The sequence below is a fragment of the Ahaetulla prasina genome, chromosome 7, assembly GCF_028640845.1.
Source record: "Ahaetulla prasina isolate Xishuangbanna chromosome 7, ASM2864084v1, whole genome shotgun sequence".
Lineage (NCBI taxonomy): Eukaryota > Metazoa > Chordata > Lepidosauria > Squamata > Colubridae > Ahaetulla > Ahaetulla prasina.
In genome coordinates this window covers 67,854,365-67,866,111 of record NC_080545.1, presented here as the reverse complement: position 1 = coordinate 67,866,111, position 11,747 = coordinate 67,854,365, and the positions used below count along the sequence as shown (strand labels likewise).

The 11,747-nt window shown below is 38.2% G+C and overlaps 1 protein-coding gene across 1 annotated transcript in view; it reads right to left on the bottom strand.

Annotated features, from left to right (window-relative positions):
- Positions 1 to 3,741: 3,741 nt before the first annotated feature.
- Positions 3,742 to 11,747, bottom strand: part of NPTXR (neuronal pentraxin receptor) — a 30,312-nt gene continuing 22,306 nt past the window's right edge. Inside the window, exons 2-5 of the mRNA XM_058191007.1 lie at positions 9,906 to 10,128; positions 9,029 to 9,273; positions 8,094 to 8,273; positions 3,742 to 7,406 (exon numbers count right to left, since the gene is read on the bottom strand). Of these exons, the coding sequence (XP_058046990.1) occupies positions 7,182 to 7,406; positions 8,094 to 8,273; positions 9,029 to 9,273; positions 9,906 to 10,128 (873 nt within the window). The 3' untranslated portion in view covers positions 3,742 to 7,181. The remainder of the gene's footprint in view (positions 7,407 to 8,093; positions 8,274 to 9,028; positions 9,274 to 9,905; positions 10,129 to 11,747) is intronic.

The following is an 11,747-nucleotide window of genomic DNA, read 5'->3' as shown; positions in this document are numbered from 1 at the left end:
TTAAGCCTGGTATGTGTTGCTCTTCGAATATGGACCATTTGGCAATTCTCGGTCCTGCATTCAAAGGTGCTTTCAGCAGTGATGGTGATGATGGTGGAAGAAGTTTGTATTGCTATTAATTTTAATTTCCCCCCACATTTTTGAACGGCCCATCTTCCTCAAATCCCATATCATAATTAAAGTCTCTTTGATTATTTTTCAGCTCAGCCAGTATTATATTCTCTGCCCCACCTTCTGCTCCCTGGCAGAAAGATAAGAGTTATTTGTTAAGACTGGGATCTTTCCCTAGGATTGGTTCCAGATGAATGGTGTCTCAGTTGTTGTGTAGTAGCACATCTTAATATGTTGCCATTCTACGTTATTCATCTTTAAAGTATTGTTTTTGTAGTTGTAATTGACATTTGTACACTACCAAGAAGCCTTTTTGAATTGAGTGACCATATAAATGAAATAATACCTTGGATGAGATTGTTCTGATGTAGTGTAGAAAGTATGGAAGATAATCTTGAAAGAGAAAGGCCAGATCCCTTACTAAAGCAATGAGGAGAAAAACATAGCTTAAGTCCAAACCAAGCCAGAAGTATTTGTAAGCAGCTCAGACAAATATCTCCCTAATTCACATGAGTATAAAAGGGGGAGAAGGCACAGCAAAATCAACCTTGCAATTTGTTTTTATAGCCACATTTAATAAAAACAGTTTTAGCCATGTGTTGAGCTGACACTTGGTCTGGCCTCTCACAATTCCAAGGGGCTTCTTGGTTCTTCAGTAAATAAAATTGCTCATTATTTGGATTTGGACTTTGATGGGACAAGTCATGTTGACATGATGGAAAGATGGGTTGTATGGGTAGGTGAGGTAAGTTTGAACTTCCAAGTACTGAGGAAGTAGACTAGAAGCTTGAGTTGATAAACCCACTCATCTCTATATTAGATCAATGGTCCTTTCGGCTGGAGAATGCCAGCCAGGAAGTGATTTGCAATAATATCTACTTTTTTGAGTATCTAATTCTTTCAAGAAACTTTTGCAATTTTCTTCTATTCTGTAATCTTTTCTTTTGAGGGAAATTTTTGTGAGGGTGTTTGGATACATCTTCAGAGTTCCTTGGAGAAAATAATTATCTAGATGTTTTTCAGTCAGGTTTCAGACCAGTGCTAATATTGAGTCAGTATTAGCTATAATTAGTTTGGCTTGTATATGACTTTTGGCAGAGTTAGGATGAAGGTGGTACAATTTATTTGATCTTGCAGTGACTTTCAATATGATGATATTGAATAACCATGATATTCTTCTAGATCAAATGGTTTTCTTGGTAGCTTGAAGCATGATGTCTCTGTGGTTGGATTTGCATTGACAGAAGAGAAAGTTCAAGCAAAGTTCTCACTGATGTGGGATGTTTCAAGGATTATCATCTTATCCTTCTGATAAACAACTATGTGAGACCACTAATTAAGGTCATCCATCAGTTTGGGAACTGTTTTTTCTCCTGAATTTTCTTTTTTCAGGTTATGCAGGTTTCAGGTTATTTATGTTTATTATCTTATTTTGTAAACCACATAAAATTGTAATAGATTGGGGCTGCCTATAAATCAGTCAATCCCAGGTTTAAGTCTGCTTTTGATCAAACTTTCACTGAATGGAGCTCAGTCAATCATTCTCAGAATAATTTATTGTACTACCAGAATGTTTTTATAAAAGAAAAAAAAAATAGAGGAAATGTTGTATACTGTCTTGAACTCTCAGAGGGAAGGCATGATATGAATTTATTCAGACCTCTAATATCTATAGAATATTGTAAGTAACACTCAAAGGCATTTTTATTTCAAATACAGTTTTGGCCATGCTGGCAGAAGATAATGGAATCTGAAGGGCATCAGATCAGGAAGAATCTGCTAGAAGTTGTACAATCTTGATTAAGATGTTTTGGCACATAGTAAGGAAATCGTGAGTGAATTGACACTATAGTTAAATTATAGTTATGCTTGCTCTGTTAGACAATGATATTGTTACACTAAAATTAAAAAGCTTGCTACTCCTTTGACCAATTATATTTTATGTATATTCTTTTTTGTTAACAGAGTGATAACAGTATTTTCCACCAGACTCTAAAAATGGCTATATCATGTAGTGTATCAGCTTCCTATTTAATGTACTCATCCATAAGAGAATCAAATATAAACATCAAATTTATTGTCAACTGTCAAATATACCAAAAAAACCAAAAAACCCCAAACATATGATACATACATGTGCGCACATATATCACATCCTTTTAAACAGCTATACAGGAGGAAGGGAGAAAGAGAAGAAGGTGATGGTTAGGGAATTCATTCTTTCCCACAGGCTTGGGATATTATGATCACAGTGTTTACAATTTGAACTGGATTGCTTCTCTTCCTATGCTCACTTCTTCCTCTGAACAGTTTGGTTCTCATAGGCAATGAGACAATTTGAGGTTAACCTTTTTAGTGGTACACATTAAAGATTGGCCTGTTGGAGTGATGATTCTTATAATTCATAGAGATGGTTTACACTTTTGATCATTACACATATGCTGTGGAGAACTAGAGACAATCTGTTTGCATATAATATGCTTCTGCAGTGTACACATGGTGAAAACAATGCTTATCTCCATTTCCTATGTAATAATGTATAAGTGATTACACACCATGTCAATCTTCCCAACCTGGTGTTCTTTAACTGTGCAAGACTACTTGCACAGTTAAGGAATGTGTGTCATAATTCCCACTTGTACATCACATTAACCAACATATCTACCTTGCCTTCACTCACTCCATCTGATCAGAGAGAAACTAAAAGAGAAAGGACAAATATACATATTTTGTATTGTCAGGTAGAAAGGTTTACGGTAGGGGAGGGAGCATAATACAAAAAAGGGCCAATGCACTAGATCAGTGATTTTATGTATATTCTTTTTTGTTAACAGAGTGATAACAGTATTTTCCACCAGACTCTAAAAATGGCTATATCATGTAGTGTATCAGCTTCCTATTTAATGTACTCATCCATAAGAGAATCAAATATAAACATCAAATTTATTGTCAACTGTCAAATATACCAAAAAAACCAAAAAACCCCAAACATATGATACATACATGCATATATCACATCCTTTTAAACAGCTATACAGGAGGAAGGGAGAAAGAGAAGAAGGTGATGGTTAGGGAATTCATTCTTTCCCACAGGCTTGGGATATTATGATCACAGTGTTTACAATTTGAACTGGATTGCTTCTCTTCCTATGCTCACTTCTTCCTCTGAACAGTTTGGTTCTCATAGGCAATGAGACAATTTGAGGTTAACCTTTTTAGTGGTACACATTAAAGATTGGCCTGTTGGAGTGATGATTCTTATAATTCATAGAGACAGTCACCTCTTTTACAAGGCGGAGATTTGAGGAACAAGGATCGTGAGAGGTCAAACTCCGAGACCGAAGCAGGGACTTTCATTTCTGGGAAAGTTTTGCAGAGGTTGCTCTTATCAAAGGAGACGGCGCGTCCATCAGCAAATCCAGACGGGCAGACCTTCTTTAAATTGTGAATTTAAAGCTCGTATTTAATTTATTTTTCAATTAACCTAACCTTAACGATCTAAAAAGTAGATTTCCAAATCCTTAAAAAGACAAAAATTAAAAAAAAAATCGGATGTACCTATTAAGGGAGCCGCGGAAAAAATCCGAAGTGTTATGGGAGCCGCAAACCAAAAAAGATTGGGAACCTCTGCACTAGATTCAGAATTTCTAGAACAATTGTCTCATCTGGCACTCAAAGGTACACAAGTAAGCACTGCTGACTGTGTTCCATCATATGAACAGATGCTATAGCTCTCCAGTGCCTCCTTCCATTTTTCTGGTTCCATTTTTTAAAAACCTGGAATGCTGAAGACATTTTAAGGTGTCTTATTTTTGTCCCAGGAGAGGCACAATAAGAGGTAAAACCAGACTGTAATAAGAATAGGAACACAGCTTGTTCTGTGGAGCTAGGAAAGTGTGGAGAACTGAATGTTTTTAGGTGACTGCAGATTTTAGTGCAGCATCCTGGGCTGTCTTACTCATTTGGCTTTATCTAGAATTTAATATTATTTGTTAGTAACCTAGCCAAGATCACATGACACATTTGTGTAAATATATTTTGAATAGATTCATGTGATCTAATAAAAAAAAAATCTTTGCTTTTCATGTGAGGAAATCAGTGTGGGGATAGTTGTGTCTTGTGGCGGTAATGGAGGGCTTTCTTCACTCTCAAGAAAACATTACTAACAACATTATTTATATTACTAATATACTAGACTAATGTTCTACAGCCTTTCTAGACATTTCCCAGGGCTAGCTGGGAGTTTGGGGAGCATCAGATTGGAGAAGACTGAAATTTATCTTTGTTTTTGAAACCACAAAGGCCCATTAGGGTCCTGATTCTTAATCAAGATTAAGACCTGAAAGAACATTGAGTTCTAATATGTAAGTGTTGCACTGAGATGGATTCATTTGTCATACTAGTAGCAATAGATGCTCTACTGAGCAAAGAAATTAAATTAGTACTTATCAGGAAAGAAAGAGAGTCTTTCTTGTTCAGGACAAATGACTTGGGGAATATGTCTGTGTCTGCAAATTTGTGACAATAATAAAGAAATTGTCCAATACATTTTCTTTACTGACTGCAAGGAAAATGAAGAATTTGCAGAGGATCAAATGCTTTTTATCTCATTCAATCAGCCTACCTAGTAAAACAAACAAACAAGCAGCCCAAAGATCTCATATCTAAATTCTAGCCACTCATTTTATATTTCACTTAGGCCAGAACACTCTGCCTGGTGTTCACAAGTGGTCTGAGAATCTGTTCTGCACCTCCTTGCACACATCTGACTGTGATTGCCAGGAATAAATAGCCAGTATGGTCTAGTGGTTAAGGCACCAGGCTAGAAACCAGGAGGCTGTGAGTTCTAATGCTGCCTGAGACATGCAAGCCAACTAGGTGACTTTGGGCCAGTCACTCTCTCTCTCAGCCCGACTCATCTCACAAGGATTTTGTGGAGAAAATAGAAGGAGGAAGGAGTATCAGGTATATCCGCCCCCTTGAATTATTTATAAAAAATAATAATGATGGGATAGATAAACAAAAAAACACACATAAATAAATAAATAAATAAATAAATAAATAAATAAATAAATAAATAAATAAATAAATAAATAAGGCAGGAGAATCCAAACACTTTAGTAGAAGCCCTATCATAGTTTTCATACATCTTTAAAAGGAAGTATTAAAACAAAACCCTAAAAAGTCTCACTTGCCAGTCAAAGAAAAATCAGAAATCTTAGTCCCTTAGTATGAAACAATAGTTCTCCCCTCTATAGCCTTTGCATCCCAACCACATGATAGGTGTATTCCTTGGCTGCCAAAATACAACCCACCCCTATTTGATTTTCAAAAGCTCCTTTAACTAAGGGCTGTCTGTCAAGTAAGACACACAGCCATATTTTCAGTGACACACTTATACGTTTAGCCATAAATATGTGAGCTAATAATGCAGCGGAAGAGGATGCTATACTGTAAGATCCAGTATGTATCAGAGATAAGACAAATAGCAACGGCACCACTGCAGCAGAACCTCTCTTGGGCTGATATGTGAATTATAGTAAATGAATTCGTCTCATTGACCAACACACTCCCTTTCCCAATTGCACTGCCTTGTCTATTGTGTTCCTCTGCCGTTTACAGAGTTTTGCAGGATGGGATATGTTTATTGAAAGATGTGCAGTGGTGTAAAACTTTTTGTGGTGACGTTTTTGGATGGCAGGATCAGATTGCTAGACCCTAATCACTATATTAGCTTGTGTGTTGTCCCAAATGTTGTTTCCTAACAGGTTTCTATCTGTCATGAATCAACAATTCATCCAGTCAAATAGTTTGGCCAACTTCCTTCAACTAATGGGCATCGTTCAGGTACATAGATTTCAACTCTCAGAATCCTACAGTAAGCATGACTTTTGCAGATAAATCTTTGAGTTGATATTCATAGAGGAGGGGGAGGAGAATGCATGGATAAAAAAGCTATCATAGAGCATAACAAAAGTTTTCATATCATACCACATCACATACCACATCACTTCAGACACAATGCTTTTTAATGAACACAGTTCACACACAACCAGCTGCAAGTCACTGTGATGATGATCAACAAAATGAGCCAAGCTTGTGAGAGTCAGCCCTTAGGAGGGAAAGGCAGCAACAAAAGGGAAAACGGGGGTAGAAAAAGGCTTGACCAAGACTGCTCATATTCCGTGCCTACCACTTAGAACTTGCCCTTCTTAAAATCTGTCATTATGGCTTATAAGAAAGGTTTAAAAAAGAGTTTGAAAATATAAAATCTAGAGAAACAAAAAAAGATTGGCAGGGCAACATAGGAATTCAAGTAACCGATTAGGGAAATGATACCTCTGGTGTAAAAAAAAAAAAATTGAACTTCAAACATAGGCCTTTGTGAAGTTAAGGAACCTGCTGGCACTTTTTGCTTAGTGACAATGCTTTTACCTTACAAGGAAGACTACGAGCTAAAGCTAGAAGAAAGATAAAACAGCTGAACATCCTGGTGAGGACATGCAGATACTAGAATATTGGGTTATGTATTCTAGAGGGTCAGTGGCATATAGTGGGCAGATGTCAACACAGTGCTTTAATGCTTTCACAATCCAATCAACAGAGTTCAAGTTTCATCACTGAAACTCTCAGCAATGGGACAGACTGGAAGTGTTGGAGATGCTAGTTCTACCAACAATTTCCTACTCACTGATAGTTTTTATCCTTTCTCATACTGCTCATCAGAGATTGGCTACTTTCCAATCTCTTTAGCTTCCTTAGTGGAATGTCTAGTCACTCACAGAATGAATTTAAAAATATTTTACTGAAACAATGAAAAATAGTGTCATAATTTCATTTTTAAGTTTAGAAGGCTTCCTTGCGTACACATGCTCTCTTTCTCAAACACACATGCAAACACACACACACACACACACACACACACACACACACCTCTTCCTCCTCTCCAGGCCGAATGTAAGAAGTTGCTGGATGGGAAAAAGGAACTGTTGTTCTTTCTTTCCCAAAGCAGATTGAAAGAAGGAAATGTGGCTTGCTCGCTCCTCTCTTGTGGCAGGAACGTAAGACCTTCATGCCTTCATTTTTCCCTCGCAGATCTCAAAACTTAATTTGGCTGCCCCTCCGTGGACTTCAACCAACTTCTCATCCCACTGGGCTACGTTGCCTTGCAGCCGGCTGGTGCAGTTGGCCAGACCTATGATCTCTGCTGGCATCAGGACATGATCCCACATGTTGAACTGAGAAATTTCCCCAACGAAGGCCTGAGTTGCATCAAATCTTCCTCCCAGTGTATCCTGTGGCATCAAAATGGAGAAAGGGGAAAACAAACAAAGTAAATGGGAAGGAATGAAACAACAACAATTTTTAAAATTTAATTTAATTTAATTTAATTTAGTTTTTTAATGGGAGTTTTTAGAATTTTCAGCCTATTTAAATTAATCTTTTAAATTTGTTTTTAATGTTTATATTTGTTGTTCTTAGCTGGCTGTAAACCGCCCTGAGTCCTTCGGGAGAAGGGCGGTATAGAAATTGAAATAATAAATAAATAAATAAATAAACAATGGGTGAATCAGAGTAGATTAAAAAGTTGAAAAACTAGAAAATAGTGGGATAGAAAAACATTGTTACTGAAGATAACTATTAATTTTAGTGTAGAGGTTGCCAATTCTTCAGTTTCGAGGGCTGCATTTCATATTTTGTAGGAATAGGGCAGTTAATGAATGATAACAAATAGGGAAACCATACAGGGTAGGAACGGCCATTTCATGCTCATGGTCCCTGGCTTTCAGGGACTCCAGTTTACACCAAAAATCTTTTAATTTTCTAGATTTTAAGACTGATGGGTTTGGCACAGTCAAGAGAAGACTGATAGGGGATCTCTTAGGTTCAAATTAAGCTCCTTTAGTTCAACTGCTAGTAAAGCTGCTTGAATATTGTTTTGGTCATTAATTTTCAGGATCATGTGGAGAAATGTGACATACCTGTTCCTGGCCCAAGATCATCACCCCATGAGGTTTGATTGAATGCCAAGATGCTAGGTTGTCACTGGCGCCACGCTCAACTCCATCTTGATACACGGACCATATGCCATCCCGAGTGATCCATGTAATGCAAATATGGTGCCATGTCCCATCCTTTAAAGTCATGGGCAGATGAGCCACCTTTCCAACAGAATAGAACAGAGAGTGCCTTAACAGCCTAGTGCAAATAGATGTTTTTGTAGATGCCTTTTTGTCTTTTCCTAATACTCCCATACCCTTCACTGTCATAGTTGGTTTCCCAATCATCTTATAGACTAGAATGACTTGTCTGAGTGCAGCCAGTATGGCAACATATCAAACAGATAAAACTGATGGAATAGAATAGGGGTGTCAAACTCAATTTCATTGAGGGCCGCATCAGGGTTGTGTTTGACCTCGAGGGGCTGGGGGGCGTGGCCAGAGTGGGCAGGGCCAGCTCAATGTTGCTCATTGAGGCTCCATTTTTGGCCATGACGGCCTCCTGCAGCCCTCTGCCAGTGAAAATGGAGTTTGTTTTTCCATGGACTAAGTTTATTACTACCTACTTGGGTCTGAGTCACAACAGTTTATAGAAAAATAAGTAAAACAATCACACCACTGAAAATCAACTGTTTCCACTAACATTGGGAGGTGCCATTTTTTTGGTAGTGGCAGTTCATGTTTTAGCAATTCATAAAAGGTAAATTTGTATCACATATGTCTGCACGGGGAAGTCATAAATGTCAAGATGACTTTTGTAGTGCAGCCTTTCCATGCTACTGTGTTACTCCAGCCTAGGTAAATCGCACATTGTTACTACAGCTACTGTACTACAACTACAACTACTACCATTCTTAGAGCAGGGCAGTGCCTGTGCCGTTCAATTCATTCTATGCTGGAAGCTCCCTTTACCTTACCTTGTCATTAATTATAAGTTCCATAGGATTGTTTCCCCATACTATCAGTACAAGCTCATTGGCTTGTCCAGGAGCAGAGTAGGAGAAAGGGGTGCCCACTTCTGCTGAATTCTTAGCTTTTAGCCACATGCTGACAGTGAAGGCATATAATTCAGGCAAGCTTTTCTTCATCCGAGCGTACATGTAGTTGTTTCGTACAGGGATGGAGACTTTAAAGGCTTCTGGAGACTTGAAGACAGTTGTTTCTATGTGCGCAGGAGATAAATAACAGTCAAAAGAGTTCTGAAAGACTAGCATAAATAGAGAAATAATCCAGACATATGATCAGACTGTCGTTATCTGAAAGAGCTGCTAAATGGGTGTCAGATGTTATAAATAGTCAGTACATTAGTCACATTCTATCAGAATTTGAGATCATTTGACAAGGTCATAGTTTCAAGAAATTCCACCTAGCACATGACTAATTCGTGGGATCCACAGCGCAAATGGGGAGGGGATGGTCACTAGCATAGCTGGATGTAAGAGAGGAGTCATCCAAGTTACAAAAGCTAGTTGTGTCAATCAGTGGTTGCTAGTTATTTTACAGTGGCTGTATGGAGCTTTTCACTGGGGCATACGCTATCAGGTAATATTTGCTGAGGAACAAGAGCAGAAGAGACCCACTGTGTAACAAATGAGTAGCACCAGATCAGAAAGTACTTCAAGATAAACATTTCAATGGCACAGCATTTTGATGCATTCTTTTCTAATTTTTAAACCTTTGTTTAAAGAAATAAATATGACCCATACCCAGAGTTATATAAATATGTACTAAACATGAATGTATGAAAGTTCTGGATTTAACCCCATATTCTGGGCTCCTCATGGTCGCACTAACCATGCTCAAGCTCAAAGACCCGGTTATGGAGAGCATCCAGATCCTTTTCGACATTTTGTTGCTGTTGGTTGTGGCTGCTGGTGATGGAGGTGCGTTCTTTCTCCAGGGCCAAAAGCTTAGAGAGGATTTGTCCTTCCAGTTCCTCCATCTTGGTGTGTATGGTCTCTTGGGCTGGCACAGGGGCAGAAGTAGAAGAAGCATTCGTTCGAGTGGGAATATCCTGCTGCACTCAGAGAAGAGATAAAAAAGGAGATAAAAACAGATTAAAAATAACAGGAAAAATAATTTCACACACAAAGAATTCAGAGATGCCTTTATTGATGTATTTATATTTCTACTGTACCCCAATATGGCTGGATTGGGCTTTGGGAGAAAAGAGCATGATCCTGCAGCCATTATGGTCCCAAGTGATTTCCAAAGGATTAGTGCAGGGGAGCAGTAACCTTACTAGGACTGATATCATAGCATTAAAACACACACGTATGCACGTATATATACTTGTATTAACCAATGGATGGTTGAATATCTATAATGACATATGATCATTTTTGTTACTTTTAATTAAAAATATGCCTTTTGGGGAAATAAAATGGGGCGTATAAAATGGAGCAATATCTAAAGTTCCTCTTTCCAACAAGTTGAGGATCTAAAGTTACTTGCTTCCATTATTCCACCCAGATAGTTAATATAGACTCAGCATAAAAAGCCATGATATTATGAATATGTTGAAACTGTTCAATTGACCCAAAACAATTTAGATCAGGGGTCTCCAACCTTGGCCACTTCAACTCCCAGAATTCCTCAGCCAGCAAAGCTGGCAAAGAATAGAGCAAAGCTGGCTGAGGAATTCTGGGAGTTGAAGTCCACAAGTCTTAAAGTGGCCAAGGTTGGAGACCCCTGATTTAGAGAATCTTTGTGTACTTGTCTTCTGTCCTGGGCCCCAGAGCCACTAGAGAGATAGGAGAGGGACTGGAGATCAGCAATAAAACCCAGGTCTGATGTGAAAAAGATTGTTTATGGGTCCCTTGGAAATTCCATTGCAAAGATTCATATAGCAGATGAGGGGAATGGTTAAAGCAGTGGTTTTTGTTTAATCTTGGCAAGTTTAAGATGTGTGGACTTCAACTTCCAGAATTCCCCAACCAGCAGTCTAGCCAGGAAATTCGGGAAATTGAAGTCCATGCATCTTAAAGTTGCCAAGGTTGAGAAACACTGAATTAAAATTACAACTGAGCTGCAAAAAACTGGACAAAGCTTCAGCAGAGGGATGGCATTTTCTGTATCCATTTACTGCCATCTGTTGGCCACCTGGATTTGTACAGCCTAGGTACAATAAGGAAGAAACTTTCCTGTTTGAGACGGGAGAGTTCCCATAAATCAGAGTGAAAAGGCTGGTCTCTCTCTCTCTCTCTCTCTCTCTCTCTGTGGAATATTTTGGATTGAGTGTATAAATCAAATTATGCTTAAAGGCGACCACTTGAAATGAAAGGGACAGCTAAGTCATGTTTAATATGACCCAAAATTACTCTCAGTGGCCAAGGAATTGAAGGAAGTGTTGCAAAACGTTGCCCCATCTCTTTGCATTGATGAGCTGCTTTGACCAATTAGAAAAGATGAGAGATGGGCATAAGCTCTGTTCCTATATCTGTGTTGTGTATTATGTGCAATGAAGTGACAAAATAAGCTTCCTATTTACCTGTATTTCTTCAAGATGTATTTTTGACTGAAGTGAAGCTTTCCTGCCCTATGCATGTATTAATAAGTCCAAATATCAGTTCAGATATAATGTATCGTTATCATAACAAGGATGTTGTACCCGTTGATCACATCCGCAGTGGGTAA